Source organism: Osmerus mordax, chromosome 26 (genome assembly GCF_038355195.1).
Source record: "Osmerus mordax isolate fOsmMor3 chromosome 26, fOsmMor3.pri, whole genome shotgun sequence".
In the NCBI taxonomy this organism is placed as follows: domain Eukaryota; kingdom Metazoa; phylum Chordata; class Actinopteri; order Osmeriformes; family Osmeridae; genus Osmerus; species Osmerus mordax.
Genome location: NC_090075.1, coordinates 1,120,272 through 1,135,938, shown reverse-complemented (window position 1 = coordinate 1,135,938; position 15,667 = coordinate 1,120,272). Strand labels below are relative to the sequence as shown.

The window sequence follows — 15,667 nt, the reverse complement described above, 5'->3', positions numbered from 1 at the left end:
GTACTCATTATATACGTTTGTGTAGGATCACACAGTATGAGTTAGGGTGCGGCTGCTGATGCCTTTGGGAGATACAGAGATATACGCATAATATAGATATAGATATGCCACAATAATATGAACTGGATATGTTGTTTTCTGGTCTGCAGAAAGAAGCGCTCTCTAAGCTTCTTTGTTGACTATTATAGGATGTAATCGGTGGCAGATTGTGTGTGTGTGTGTGTGTGTGAGCAGCGAGGGAGGGGTTGCCTCGTTGTGTGTGTGTGGGAGTGTGTGAGGTCACCCTGGGTACGAGGTCATGGTTCAGGAGGACCAGGTGTCGGGTTCTGACCTGGCGGCATGCTGCTGGTGTACCTCTATGCCGGGGCAGACAGACAGGCAGTCAGTCAGGCAGACAGACAGACAGACAGACAGACAGGCAGACAGGCAGACAGACAGGCAGATAGATAGATAGATACATAGACAGACAGACAGTCAGACAGGCAGACAGGCAGGCAGGCAGGCAGGCAGACAGGCAGAGCTGTTGTTATAGTGGTTTCTCCTGCCGTGTTGCTACTAATCCGCTCCACACATGCTGATTTCCTGATAGCGATGCTATCACTTCCTGCTCGGTCTTGTGGGAGATAAACAAGCTGTCAATCTGATGGCTTTGGTGTGTTTTCACTTAACCTTTAACCTTACTCTGCAACACAGGGATCAACACCAGGGTAGGGTGTGTTTGTTTGTGTGCGTTTACCTGTAGATCAAGAGGTTGCAGGTTCAAATCCCCCCTCCTTTTTGGGGGGGCTGAAATGATTCTTGTAATCAAACACATCTTAGGTTAATTTCATACATTTTTGTTGACAAACACCTGATCTTAACCACTGCTTCTGCTCCAGTCTCTCAGTATATTTGACAAAGTAACTTTTTAGTATTAATTGAGTTGTTCTTGTTCTGGGTGTGTGCCTTGCAGCCGTGTCTGACCTGGATGTGGAGAGCAAGCGGATGCAGCACTACAGCGGCCCCCTGGCTGCTGCAGCGGGGCCTGCTCCTGCCCTGCTCACGCCCCGCATGTCTGCAGGAGCTGCATCAGCACGCACAGCACAGCCTGAAGCCTGCGCACCTAGGTGAGTCCTGGTCCTGGGTCTGGTCTGGGTCTGGGTCTGGGTCTGGTCTGGGTCTGGGTCTGGGTCTGGTCCTGGGTCTGGTCCTGGTCTGGGTCTGGGTCTGGTCCTGGTCCTGGTCCTGGGTCTGGGTCTGGTCTGGGTCTGGTCCTGGGTCTGGTACTGGGTCTGGTCTGGGTCTGGTCTGGGTCTGGTCTGGGTCTGGTCCTGGGTCTGGTACTGGGTCTGGTCTGGGTCTGGTCCTGGGTCTGGTCCTGGGTCTGGGTCTGGTCCTGGGTCTGGGTCTGGTCTGGGTCTGGTCCTGGGTCTGGGTCTGGGTCTGGTCCTGGGTCTGGGTCTGGGTCTGGTCCTGGGTCTGGGTCTGGTCCTGGGTCTGGTCCTGGGTCTGGGTCTGGGTCTGGTCCTGGGTCTGGGTCTGGGTCTGGTCTGGGTCTGGGTCTGGGTCTGGGTCTGGTCTGGGTCTGGGTCTGGTCCTGGGTCTGGTCCTGGTCTGGGTCTGGGTCTGGTCCTGGGTCTGGGTCTGGTCTGGGTCTGGTCCTGGGTCTGGTACTGGGTCTGGTCTGGGTCTGGTCTGGGTCTGGTACTGGGTCTGGTCTGGGTCTGGTCCTGGGTCTGGTCCTGGGTCTGGGTCTGGGTCTGGTCTGGGTCTGGTCCTGGGTCTGGTCCTGGGTCTGGGTCTGGGTCTGGGTCTGGTCCTGGGTCTGGGTCTGGTCCTGGGTCTGGTCCTGGGTCTGGGTCTGGGTCTGGTCCTGGGTCTGGGTCTGGTCTGGTCCTGGGTCTGGTCCTGGGTCTGGGTCTGGGTCTGGTCCTGGTCCTGGGTCTGGGTCTGGGTCTGGTCCTGGGTCTGGGTCTGGGTCTGGTACTGGTCCTGGGTCTGGGTCTGGTCCTGGGTCTGGTCCTGGTCCTGGGTCTGGTCCTGGGTCTGGTCCTGGGTCTGGGTCTGGTCCTGGGTCTGGTACTGGTACTGGGTCTGGGTCTGGTCCTGGGTCTGGGTCTGGGTCTGGTCCTGGGTCTGGGTCTGGTCCTGGGTCTGGTCTGGGTCTGGTCCTGGTCCTGGTCTGGGCCTGGGTCTGGGTCTGGGTCTGGGTCTGGGTCTGGTCCTGGGTCTGGTCTGGGTCTGGGTCTGGTCTGGGTCTGGTCTGGGTCTGGGTCTGGGTCTGGTCCTGGGTCTGGTCTGGGTCTGGGTCTGGTCTGGGTCTGGTCCTGGGTCTGGTCCTGGGTCTGGGTCTGGTCTGGGTCTGTTCCTGGGTCTGGGTCTGGGTCTGGTCCTGGTCCTGGTCCTGGTCCTGGTCCTGGGTCTGGTCCTGGGTCTGGTCCTGGTCCTGGTCCTGGGTCTGGTCCTGGGTCTGGGTCTGGGTCTGGTCCTGGTCCTGGTCCTGGTCCTGGGTCTGGTCCTGGGTCTGGTCTGGGTCTGGGTCTGGTACTGGGTCTGGTCCTGGTACTGGTCCTGGTCCTGGTCCTGGTCCTGGTCCTGGGTCTGGTCCTGGTCCTGGGTCTGGGTCTGGTCCTGGGTCTGGTCCTGGGTCTGGTCCTGGGTCTGGGTCTGGTCTGGTCCTGGGTCTGGGTCTGGTCCTGGGTCTGGTCCTGGTCCTGGGTCTGGTCCTGGGTCTGGTCCTGGTCCTGGGTCTGGGTCTGGGTCTGGTCCTGGGTCTGGTCCTGGGTCTGGTCCTGGGTCTGGGTCTGGGTCTGGTCCTGGGTCTGGTCCTGGGTCTGGTCCTGGGTCTGGTCCTGGGTCTGGGTCTGGGTCTGGTCCTGGGTCTGGGTCTGGTCCTGGGTCTGGTCCTGGGTCTGGTCCTGGGTCTGGTCTGGTCTGGGTCTGGGTCTGGGTCTGGTCTGGTCTGGTCCTGGGTCTGGTCCTGGGTCTGGGTCTGGTCTGGGTCTGGGTCTGGGTCTGGGTCTGGTCTGGTCTGGGTCTGGGTCCTGGGTCCTGGGTCTGGGTCTGGGTCTGGGTCTGGTCTGGGTCTGGTCCTGGGTCTGGTCTGGGTCTGGTCCTGGGTCTTGTCCTGGGTCTGGTCTGGGTCTGGGTCTGGTCCTGGGTCTTGTCCTGGGTCTGGTCTGGGTCTGGTCCTTTCACTGCCTCCTCCTCTCTCTCTAAATGCATGTTAAGATGACAGAAGACAGAAAGGTTTAACAGTCATACAAGGTTGATTCACTGTCGACTGTTGATTCTCTCTCTTTCTATCTAACTCTCTCTCTCCCAAACTCTCTCTCTCTAACTCTCTATGTCTCTCTCTCTTTTCTAGTGTTCTCTCCCAAACTCTCTCTCTCTAACTCTCTATGTCTCTCTCTCTTTTCTAGTGTTCCATGTTTCCTTCATTCATCTGTTTCTTTCTGTTTTGCTTTGTGGTTCAAGGCCTGTCTGGGAAGAGAGTTTCCTTCCGTAAAGGTCTGCATCTCTGTTAGGCCACCTCTACCCTGCGCCCCCTAGTGGCTAGATCTAGGTGTTACTCCCTCCTGCTAAAGTAGATCTGTGACCCTGTTCTGTTCCCTGACTGTAGTAAACAACCCCAGGAGGAGTAGAAAATCCTGTGTGTGTGCGTCGAAGAGATATATTGTTCATGCTTATTGTTGACGTGCTTGTGTGTGTGTGTGTGTGTCAGACCGCCAGCGAGCAAGCAGCAGGGAGCGCAGGGTGACCATTTCCATCTCCGTGGCGACGCCCACTTCCTCGTACCCGTCGCCACGGGAACAGAGGCCCCGATCGCTGACCACGGTAAGAACACGAGCCTCAGTCCTTCGGGGCTGGTATACAATCATCTGTAAAAACATGTATGTGGTTCATCATAACAGCCGTGTCACAAACTTATTTCACAGGAAACCCTTTTGTCAGTCAGTGTTTATTTATTTTGTATCCATGGATCATGACTTTGTCACACAGGTAAACAGGAAGTGTGTTTTTCTACTCTGCGTGGTGAATGCAGCCCACCTCGTGGTCCTTTTGATAACTTGCAGGTGCAGTTTGCGATGACCTGTGGATTCCTACTCTTACAAGGACAAATTTCCTACAGATCTCCAACTGATGGATTCAGGAGCATCTAGCTTCACAACCTGGTTTACGTTCTTACAGGCAGAATACTGACCGGGTCAAAGAGCTGATCATCTTCCTACCTTCACATCCTCCCTCACCCCCCCCCCCTCCCCTCCTCTCGTCATGGTGATGTGTCATCATCCCCTCCCTCCTGTCTCCGTGGCGATGTCGTTGTTTGTTTTCATATTTGATTTCCATCACTCATTCCTGTCATTCTTTTGTTTTTCTGTTTTTCATGTTTTGTGTGGTAGTTTGAATCCCGCTCCTCCTCCTCCTCCTCCTCCCCCATCGAGTGCTGTCACTTCTCCCCCTGGAGCAGAAAGGTATTTGTCCTCCTCTTCCTCCTCTTCCTCCTCTTGCTCCTCTCCTAATTAAAGTACCTTAGTGGAAATGAGCTTCATTCTCCTGTGTTAGCCACCTGAGCCCATCCAGAGTTTCAGAACTACAGTAGCTGCTGTTTCCCGGTGTGTGTGTGTCTGCAGAGACTCCAGGGTTGCTGTAATGACAGGGTAGGCAGGGCTCCGACTGTGTCTGGGATTACCCATCATGCTTCAGGGCTGTGGTCTGTCTGGTTCCTGTCTGCTTCAGAGAGAGGGGCTGGCTCGCCAACGTGGTTCCTACAGTTCATCACTGCTTCATATCAAATACTTCTTTTTCTTCAACAAAATCTCTCTTTTTCTGGCCCCCTTTCTCTCACTACCCCTCCCTCCCTCTCTCCCTTCCTCTCTCTCCCGCTCTCTCTCTCTCTCTCTCTCTCTCTCTCTCTCTCTCTCTCTCCCTCCCTTGCTCTCTCTCTCTCCCTCCCTTACTCCCTCTCTCTCTCTCTCTCTCTCTCTGTCCCTCCCTCTCTCTCTCTCCTTCTTCTCCTGCCTTTTTCAACTGTTTCTCTTCAGTCATGAATGACATTCTTTCACACTACTTCACCCAGAGTCTTTTCCAGAGAAAATGGTCTTTGGAAGAGGGCCAGACACCAAAATGCTGCCTTGGTCTTTTTACTCCCAGCCTCTTCCTCTAACTCCCTCCCCCCCCCCCCCCCCCTCTCTCTCTCTCTCTCTCTCTCCCTCTCTCTCTCTTTCCCTCTAACTCCCTCTCTCACTCCCTCTCTCTCTCCCTCTCTCTCACTCCCACTCTCTCTCTCACCCTCCCTCCGTCTATAAACCGATGTGCCTCCTCTCCCAAAACCAAATCAGCTGGGAACTGAACCCACTATTTGATGACTTTTTACTGTTTGGGAGGTGTTACCAAGGGAACGGAGATCCATTGTGGCGAGTGTTTTGTCATCTGGGAACAGAGAGCACAAAGTTGGGTCTATCTGTGAGGGAGGAGGGAGGGGGGAGGGAGGGGAGTGGGAACCAGCATAGCCATAGAATCCCTCCCAGTGTCACGTCTCTGTTGAAGTGAAAAGGTGAGGAGACTTCGAGACTCCTTCAGCAGGGAGAGGAGGGACTGAGACTGAGGCAGAACCAGAGCAGTTAGAGGCAGAACCAGAGCAGTTAGAGGCAGAACCAGATCAGTTAGAGGGGACTGAGACTGAGGCAAAACCAGAGCAGTTAGAGGCAGAACCAGATCAGTTAGAGGCAAAACCAGATCAGTTAGAGGCAGAACCAGATCAGTTAGAGGCAAAACCAGATCAGTTAGAGGCAAAACCAGATCATTTAGAGGCAAAACCAGATCAGTTAGAGGCAGAACCAGATCAGTTATAGGCAGAACCAGAGCAGTTATAGGGGGCCTGAGACTGATTTAGAACCAGAGCAGTTAGAGGGACCTGGGTTTGTTCTGGACGTGGACTGATGTGGACAGCAGGTTTGAGGAGGCGGTGCGCTCATGCAGGGACACCGAGTTTGTTGTTTTTCCACATTCCAGCTGGTCTTGACTTATTTATAAAGACAGTTTCCAGAGATCCTGTTTGATGCCAGGATGCACAGCAATGTCAGGGGATGTTAACTGTGGCCATCATGTTGTGTTCTCTTGAAGATGTTTATATCCAGTCTGTAGTTGCAGACCTCAGACCCTCTGATGTTCAGTCTACTGACCTACTGCAACTCTCATACATACATGTGATATTTGCTAAACGCATGTAGTGCAATTATTATTATTATTTTTTTTTAAAGGAAACTTGACTTTGTTGCTTCACCCAAAGGGTCTGAGTCGGAGAGATCTACTGTTACCCCCCCCCCTCCCCGCTAGCTACCCCAGCCTAACCTCCCTCCCTCCCCGCTAGCTACCCCAGCCTAACGCGCCCCCCCCCCCCCCCCCCCGCTAGCTACCCCAGCCTAACCTCCCCCCTCTCTGTTCTAGGCGTCTGCCCTCTCTGACCATGACGAGGGGCTGGTCTCTCTGGGCCAGCGGCCTCGCTGCCCCGTCCCCAACACCCCCTCCACCCTGGACAAGCAGACCAACTGGCCCGGCGCCCTGCCCCTGCCCACCCCCGAGGAGAGGATGAGGGGCCAGGGCATCACCTCCTGCCTCATCCCTATCAACGTCACTGGTGAGGACTGCCTCTCTGCCTCTTTACCTCTCTGCCTCTCTACCTCTCTCTACCTCTCTGCCTCTCTACCTCTTTACCTCTCTACCTCTCTCTCTGCCTCTTTACCTCTCTGCCTCTCTACCTCTCTACCTCTCTGCCTCTACCTCTCTCTCTACCTCTCTACCTCTCTGCCTTTGTACCTCTCTGCCTTTCTACCTCTCTGCCTCTCTGCCTCTCTCTACCTCTCTGCCTCTCTACCTCTTTACCTCTCTACCTCTCTTTACCTCTCTCTGCCTCTCTACCTCTCTCTACCTTACACTGTGTGGTGTGTGAGGAGAGTGAGGAGACCAACACACACACACACACTGGATACACACACACACACACTGGATACACACAGAGCCACAGTCTTTACTGGGCATTAGTGACTCTCGTCCCGTCTCAGAGAGAACAGAGAGGTGAAGTGTTTTCATCTGAGTGAAACCCAGAGCTGATGTTCGACAGACTCTGGTGAGAGAATCTACAGAATCGCTCTGATGGTGAATAACTTTGACTGTCTTTATCTATATTTAGCTCACAATTATTTATATCGATGCAGTCTGGAAGCTAACTAAGCCTGAAGTGCATGCAAATCAGCACTTCAACGTACAACACAGACCCACATTGTCCCGGAGAATCCAACTAGAATGTGCAAGTCATGGTTCGCGAACTAGTGACTTCCTGGTTGTCTTGTTTGGGTTGTTTGTGCCTGGGATTGCGAAGAGCCTCACACTGTGCCGTGAATGCCAATTAGACCCATTAGAATAGTTAAAACGCCCGTCCCAATGAATCCACTCTCCCTCCTATTCGGTCTGACGAGACTGGTTGCCAAGAGGGTCTGAGTCCGACTCAGATAGAGAGAGAAGCTGCACGCTGGCACGATAGAGGGATGATATCTGTGACTCTGGAGAGCCGAGGTTGGAATCACATGATAGTCATGACAGCGTGGTGAGGGGAGAAAGGGTGTAGCAAGACAGCAGAGAGAAGCTGGATCAGGGATCTGGTGGTCTGGTAGGGTTTAACTCTCTCCTCCCTGGGTGTGTGTGTGTGTGTGTCTGTGTCCTGGGAGTGTGTGTGTCGTGTGTGTGTGTGTGTATGTGTGTGAACCATGCCTGCACGACTGGCTGTTCCTTTGACTTGTTTAATTTCCAACTGTTGTGTGACAGATGACGATTCTTTCATCCTTTTTTTTTTGTGTCTTAAACTGTGCCGTTGCTATTTGTAAGAACGCTTTTTAAGCTATCCGAATAGTACTGCCACAGTATTATATATTACACAACATTCACTCACATGAGACAGATGTTGAACTCATGTTACCTTTAAATCTTTCGGGGTGTTTGTGGTGAGTGTCCGAGACCTCAGAGCAGCAGGAGAGGCAGAGGACTCTTCCTCACGCTCTGTGTGTTCCTCAGGGGTGGGCTTCGACAGAGAAGCCAGTGTGCGCGGTTCCCTGGTTCCCTCTCAGTCGCTGCTCCAGCGCCGCAGGAAGCTGAGGAGGAGGAGAACCATCGCTGGGATCCCCAGACAACTGCAGCAAGACCTCGGTACCTCACAATATTAACACTGTTATTGTTGTTATTATAATTATTATTTATACAGTATTATTATTGTTATTACCACTACTACTTTGAACTCTCTTGAGGTTCTAACTCTCTTGAGGTTCTAACTGTCTTAAGGTTCTAACTGTCTTGAGGTTCTAACTGTCTTGAGGTTCTAACTGTCTTAAGGTTCTAACTGTCTTGAGGTTCTAACTGTCTTAAGGTTCTAACTGTCTTGAGGTTCTAACTGTCTTAAGGTTCTAACTGTCCGAGGTTCTAACTGTCCGAGGTTCTAACTGTCCGAGGTTCTGTCTCCCCAGACTCTGACGAGTCTCCGGGGTCAAGGGAGCGCACGGTGATCGTCCACGCCGACCCGGCGCTCTGCGACGAGGACCTGAGCTGCCGCCACAGCACCAAGGACTCTGGCTGCCAGACGGACGACCTCCCGGCCTCCTCCGCTCCGTCGCGCCGCCGCCTGCGAGCCCAGCGCGGACAGGCCGCCTCCGTCCCGCTCTCACGCTCCACCGGGAACATCTCATCGCTCCCAGACGGCGCTGACTCCATGTTTTCATCCTCGGTCGGTGCCCGGCTGCGCTCCCGGAGCCTTCCCCGCGAGGGCGGGTGTCCGGTGGACGAGGGGCGCGATGACAGCGACGAGGACGACGAGGAAGAGGAGCTGTCGCCCTTCGAGGCCGAGGACTTCCTGTCCGGCCCCAGGGACTTCCTGTCCGGCCCCGGGGAGCTGAAGGAGGAGGAGGAGGGGAGCACTGATGACCAGGCCTTGTCAGGCCTCCAGTTAGGCTGCCTCAAGTACCAGCCGTGCCCCGGCAGCCCCGAGTCTGCCTGGCTGGACAGGGGCCGGTCACGCCTCCCTGGGACGGTGGACATGGGAAGCTGTGAGATCTCGTCGAGTTCGGACACCTTCAGCAGCCCGGTCCACTCCTCCTCCACCACGGGGGTGCTGGGGGGGGCGATGGTGGACCACAAGGACGACCACCAGTCATCCAGCGGGAACTGGAGTGGCAGTAGCTCCACGTGCCCCTCCCAGACCTCGGAGACCCTCCCCCCGGCCGCCTCGCCCCCCCTGACGGGGTCGTCCCACTGCGACTCGGAGCTGTCGCTCAACGCCACCACGCACCCCGGCGACGATTCCGGCGCCTTCATCATGGACGGCTACCACGGCGACCGGCTGGGCGGCCCGCGGACCCAGAGAACCGGCTCCTTCTCGTCCACCGCCATGGACCTCCTGGAGGACGCCGGCGTCGGCACCGCCAGCGAGGGCGAGTGGGGCTACCCCCCTCACCCCAACCCCCACTGCCCCCAGGACTTCAGCCCGGATCAGGGCCAGGAGGCGGAGGGAAGCCTGGGATGCCCCAGCTTCACCAGCATGGCCACCTACGAGAGCTTCTCAGACAAGCCTCCGTCCGAGAAGGACAGCGCCTCCCACTACTCCGTGGACACTGAGGGGTACTTCACCTCCATGCACTTCGACTGCGGGCTCAAGGGGAGCAAGAGCTTCACCGACAACTATACAGCTGCCGGGCGGTCCGACAGCCAGACGGACCTCAGCGGTCACCTGACCCTGGGGAGACGCTGCCTCTCTCTGAGGAAGACGAAAGCGAAACCCTCTCCTCCTCGACGCAGCTCCTCTCTGCGGAAGATCTCCAGCGAGGTAAAGCCCTCGGAAGAAGACCGACCAAAGATAACCAGCATTCAGCAGCTTCCGTGGTCTTCCATGGAGAGGAAGTTCCAGCCGGGCATGGCCAGCCCCTCAAACCAGAGAGAGGGCCCTCCGCTGGGCTTGGAGCCCCTGGAGGCCTGGGGGGTGGCGGGCCGCCATGAGATACAAGACTCAGGCTTGTTTGGCTCCACGGACACGCATTCCTTCAAGGACCAGGGCGCCGTGCAGTCCGACTACGCCGATCTCTGGCTCCTCAACGACCTGAGGTCCAACAGCGACCCCTACAGGTCGTTGTCCAACTCCAGCACGGCGACGGGCACCACCGTCATCGAGTGCGTCAAGTCCCAGGAGAGCTCTGAGTCACTGGCTTCCCAGCCCGGCTCCAGGCCCACCACGCCCTCCCTGCCCACCACGCCCTCCCTGCCCTCTGCCGACGGAGACTTCAAGCTGGCCTCCCCTGACAAAATTGCCGGCCTGGCCTCTCCTTCCAGTGGATACTCCAGCCAGTCGGAGACCCCCACTTCCTCCTTCCCCTCCGCTTTCTTCCCCGGCCCTCTGTCGCCCTCTTGTGGTAAACGGAAACCCAAAGTCCCGGAGAGGAAATCCTCCCTGTCTTCCCTTCAGCCCACCCTCACCTTCTCCTCCAAGACGCAGCTGGAGCTGCCAGTCATCCCTCCCACCCACCTGGACCTAAGTTCCCTTCACAACGTTGTCTGCAAGCCCTCAGCCCACAGGAACCAGGTACATGCACTGCAACAAAGCAAGCAGAAGGCCGCAACCGCAGCCTGGGTCACGCCTAAGGCTGAAGGCCAGGCCAAGGGAGCCGCCAAGGGGCCGGATTCCATCGCCATGGCCATCACCCCCATGGTGCTTCGCTCGGTCCAACTCAGGGCTGTCGGTGGGAAACAGGGAGAGGTCAGCCCAGATGTTGCTGCCAAGCCCAAGTGTCCCACTGTAAACATCATTGCACCCCCATCCAGCAGCAAGCCCCCAGCCTACAGCACCCACCTCCCCCCTTCTCAGGACCACTATCCCCCCCCGGCCGGAGCCCCTGAAGGCCCCCTCTCTGGGGATGCAGCCTGCCATGGGGAGGTCACCCCCAGCCAGGACAAACAGTCCTCATTCCCCATCTGGGGCGTGTCGCCGTCCCTCCCAGACTCTGACCTCACCAGGGCCGATGTCCCAGAATGCACCAGTGGAGGGGAGGGAGAGGAGAGGAAGACCAGAGCCACCTCCAAGGAGCTTCTGTCCGTCAGCAGCAGCTGTGAGTCGGATCTGAACCAGCCTCCTGGTTCTGACCCGGCTGAAGAACCCCCGGCCAAGCCAGCGGCCTCCTCGGCCCTTCAGCCCAGCCCAGCCCACAGACCCAGCGTCCTCCACCAAGTGCCTGATCTGAGCAGTCTGTCTGAAGCGTCGCAAGCTTATCCAATCAGCGATGGCGGAAGCAGGGACGAGGGGAGTGGCCCATCGGGTGATCAGGTGACCAGAAGTGCCTTACAGGAGATCAGGGAGGGCAGCCCCACCCCTGACACCGAGGAGGACTTCCGCAAAGGTAACAGGGGATGCTCAACACACACATACACTCACCACGAGCTACACCTCTCCCTTGTTGTCATGACCACCAAGTAAAGCTCCCCTATGTCCCCCCCCCCCCCCCGCAGAGTCTCCCCCCAGCGACAGGACAGGTTCCCCCCAGGACGAGGAGGGCAGCGTGTTCCTATCCCCCAACAAGACACGCACCACCGAGGATCTGTTCGCCATGATACACAGGTGGGTTACTTTTTATTGTTTTACATCAGTAATATACTGTTTGTACTTATGCTTGTACAGATAAATGCCAGTCAATATGACGGGTTAGTGACCGTGTGTAACTTCCTGGTTTGTAGATCCAAAAGGAAAGTGTTGGGGAGGAAGGACTCTGGAGAGCTGGGCACTCGAGGTCGTCTGGGTGCGGCCTCATGTGGCCCCCCACCCAGCCACCCCGCCTTGTCCCCCAGCACCCCGCCGCCCCCCCTTCCCCCCGCCTCCCCGGCCACCCCTACTGGCCCCCAGAAGCCCCCGGGGCCGATTTATCGGAGCGCCCGGAAGTCGAGCACCTCCAACGAGGAGTTCAAACTGCTGCTGTTGAAGAAGGGCAGCCGCTCGGACTCCAGCTACCGCATGTCCGCCACGGAGATCCTCAAGAGCCCCATCGCCCCCAAACCCCCGGGAGACTTCCCCCTGGAGGGGGGCCAGTGCCTGGCCGAGGAGCCCGCCTCTCCCCTCTCCCCGCTCTCCCCCCGGGGGCCTGATCCCCTCCACAGCCCCCCCAGAACCGGCGCTGAGGGCTTCTCCCCCAAAGCTCTGCCGCCCTCCGTGGGCTCCAGGCAGGGGCGATCCCGGATCCCTCCCCCAGCAAACAGCAGCCGTTTTGGGAATCGCAGCCGGCACTTCACGGCCCCCATGCAGGCGATCTCGGAGGGGGAGACGGAGAACTCGGACGGGAGTCCCCATGACGACAGGTCCTCTCAGGGCTCCGCCTAGCGTGACGCAGCACTTCCCTTTCCACTTCCAATCAGCAAGGGGCAGGGTTTCGTAGATTAGGGGTTATCGGAGAGTTCCGGAATGGTCTTTTTTCAACAGTGACCTTTTGAACTGTGGTGAACCGTTTTTTCCGGAAGGCGTTGTGTTGTTAGGCGAGAGGGGAAAATGGCTTTTTAAAGTTAAAAAAACATTTTTGAGTTTTTTTTTTAAGCCTGACAAAAGATGCGAATAATGACACTAAAGACAATGCAAAAAGGAAAAAAATTTACTTGACGTATTTTACCAGTGACAAAAACCTCCATATCAATACATTAAGAAAAACATATTGTTGTCCTTATTTTAAGCCACAAAGTCACACGTGGCTTACTTTGCTGACGAACACATGAAAGCTGTATTCACTAACATGGGAGAACTCAAACAAACAGGGAATCATCCCCTTCTGCTCCACAGGACAGACTGTTACAACACAGAAAAGGAGGTAGAAGCTTCATCCGAGTTCCATTCACAGGCAGGAGATCTGACATGTATCACATACATAAACACTGTACTGCTGTGTGCTGGGGACACTTAGTGAGGGCAGTTAGGGTTAAGGGAGGAACACCTGTCTTCACATCCACGAGGAGAACATTAGAATATCACACATGACTGTATGTTTACACATCTACAAGCAAACACGCTTAGGACAATCTTACTGTAGCCTTTTCTCATGCAGGCATCTCCAGTTGATCCATAGGTATCTATGAGACGTCTGATTGATCTGTAAAGTCTCTCTAATATGTCTGATTGATCGGTAGGTATGTAATTGATCTGTAGAGATATCTAATTGATCTGTAGATATCTCTATTTGATCTGAAAGTCTCTCTGAGATCTTTGACTGGCCTCATTCTCTTCTCCAGGAACCCTCAACACAATCAGATGGGTCCTCAGTACGAAAGCTAACAATTCCTTACAATTAACCACAACATCCTTTGCACTTGATTCCTAACTCCTCAAGAAATACCCCTTTTACTACTATCACTTTTATGAAATTCTATGGGAAATGCCACCTGTACAGATACCTGTAAAAAAAGAAATATATTTACACATAAATATAGTTTACCCCTAGTTTTAGTGGTTGTTTGAATATGTAACTATAATCAGTCTGTGGCTCTTGTAAGCCTCTGCTTTTACCTCTACAGCTAGAGAGAGAGAGACATGCCATAAAAACTCGAAGAAATCTGCCTTTATCAACCAGATGTTCTCTTATGAACAACTTTTTCCATAGATAAGATGATAAAGACTAGCATGGTAAAAATAATAATAATAATATTAAAAGGAATAACAACTGATAATAAATACTCCAGGGGCCAATATTATTACATCCCTGTTTTTAAATACTGTTACTATCACAATGTATTCTGTGAATACCTAAGCGATTAGATCAAACAAACCACTCAAAGTGTGTGTGCTTATAGGTGAATGAATTGGACACGGTTACCAAATATTGATATCTATCAAACTGGGGTTTTCTCCCACAGGGAGAGCAGGAGGAACATGTGAAGGTTGCTGATGTTCGTATCCTTTCCTGGAGAGCAGAAAAGTATGACACGTTCATATCCCGCTCCTGTGCATCCTTCCTAAACAGCATGCAATTAAAAAAAAACGTAGAAAAACATTATGGAATTAAGAATTATTGTGGAATTTGGAATTCATGTTACGATCTGAGTCGAATCGCGTCTATGTAAGATATGATACAGGCATGAAATAGAGCCTTTTTTATATAAGGACTGGAAATATCACAGTAAATAACTAACATGACAATCCGGTGTGGGAAGCTAGGGATGGTAAGAGGAAGCGAGGAAACAAAATGGGCGTCTGGGTTGTGGTCAGGAAGTGTGGACGGATGTTAGAGGAGAGGTTGGGGACGATGTGTGGGTTCAGGTGTGGGGTTCAGGTGTGGGGTAGGGGGTCACTTGTGGTTTGTTGACGTGTTCTGGAGTGTTGAGCAGGTATAGGGGGAAGTGTTCTAGTGGAACGAGAGGTTAACCTGTGTGGTAGGCAAAGGGATGGACTTTTTTACGATTTAAAAGTTTGAAATGTGTATGTCTTAGTGAGAGAATTTAAGGATTTTGTGACTGTGGTTGTGGTTTTTACAGGAAAGTGTCAAAGTTGAGCATGAAAAGCTTGCTGGTGAGACACTGCGGACGGGATGTTCCGTAGCCTGATGTACAGTTTAGTCAGCTGGCAGTGTAGGTGTGACTTGACACTGTTTTAAAAGCAAGGTCAATAATTCAAGAGGTTGTGTATCTGTAAAGAAAAAATAAGAGTTGAGTTCCAGTACTTGCTGTTTTACGTACCAAGTGCGCCCCTTGTTTTCCTCAAATACCTGCCTCTGTGGTGGTCCTTTCCATGCATCAGTGGTCTAAATTTAGATGTATTATTTATTTTGATGACTAAACACAGAATAATCTGTGAACATGAAATTATCGAGAAATATAACTGTTATTATGAGCATGTGTGTGGTTTCCAACATTTTCCAAACACCTAGAGAAGAAACACTCAAAATATGACATGAATTTATGATATTTTTAAATGATAACATATTTTATTCAGAGACTTATTTTGTTTATAAATATAATCTAGTGAGACTGATGTTAAAGCTTTATTTAAAAAAAAAACACTGGTTCTGGAGATTTGTGAACCCAGATACGTTTTTAAAAATAGAAATCAGCAACATATTTTTCCACTCAAAGAAAGCAACAACTAACTCAAACTTATAAGCTACAGTGGTGAATGTTAAACAACATCAGGAGCCCAGGAGCCCAGCAGCCATGCAGCAGATCCACAGACATCCTTTACTTGTGGTTTTATCAAAATATGTCTGTTGTTTTATCAAACGGTACTTCTTTAGTAACACTTCATTATGCTACCTGAAACTATGCTAAAATAAACACTTTTAGTGTTGCTATGTAGCCATATTTCTCTGCGGTAATCTGTTTAATGACACTAAAGGTGCAACTGTTAACTTTATCTTGGCCTTATGACTTTAAAGTCAATTGCTGACTGCTTACTATGTCAAAACATAGTAAGATAAGCACCAGTCCATCGAAAAGGACGTTGTCTCCTTGATATCGGGACGAAACTCTTAACAAATCTAGTGCTGTTTAACTATCTTCTACAGGGTACACAAAGGAGTTTGTCTGTGAACTATCATTCCGATAATTTTACATATAATCTAGACTTGCACTGATAATGAGGGGATTGTGAAGGTTTTTTGTCTTTTACTGTACCTGAGGTTATGTATGGAGA

General features: G+C 53.0%; 1 protein-coding gene across 1 annotated transcript in view; it reads left to right on the top strand.

Annotated features, from left to right (window-relative positions):
- Positions 1 to 14,263, top strand: part of nhsa (Nance-Horan syndrome a (congenital cataracts and dental anomalies)) — a 24,795-nt gene extending 10,532 nt beyond the window's left edge. The window contains 9 exon segments of the mRNA XM_067229421.1: positions 953 to 999; positions 1,001 to 1,106; positions 3,704 to 3,816; positions 4,383 to 4,454; positions 6,430 to 6,619; positions 8,050 to 8,181; positions 8,496 to 11,408; positions 11,518 to 11,626; positions 11,743 to 14,263. Of these exon segments, the coding sequence (XP_067085522.1) occupies positions 953 to 999; positions 1,001 to 1,106; positions 3,704 to 3,816; positions 4,383 to 4,454; positions 6,430 to 6,619; positions 8,050 to 8,181; positions 8,496 to 11,408; positions 11,518 to 11,626; positions 11,743 to 12,379 (4,319 nt within the window). The 3' untranslated portion in view covers positions 12,380 to 14,263.
- The last annotated feature ends 1,404 nt before the right edge of the window (positions 14,264 to 15,667 follow it).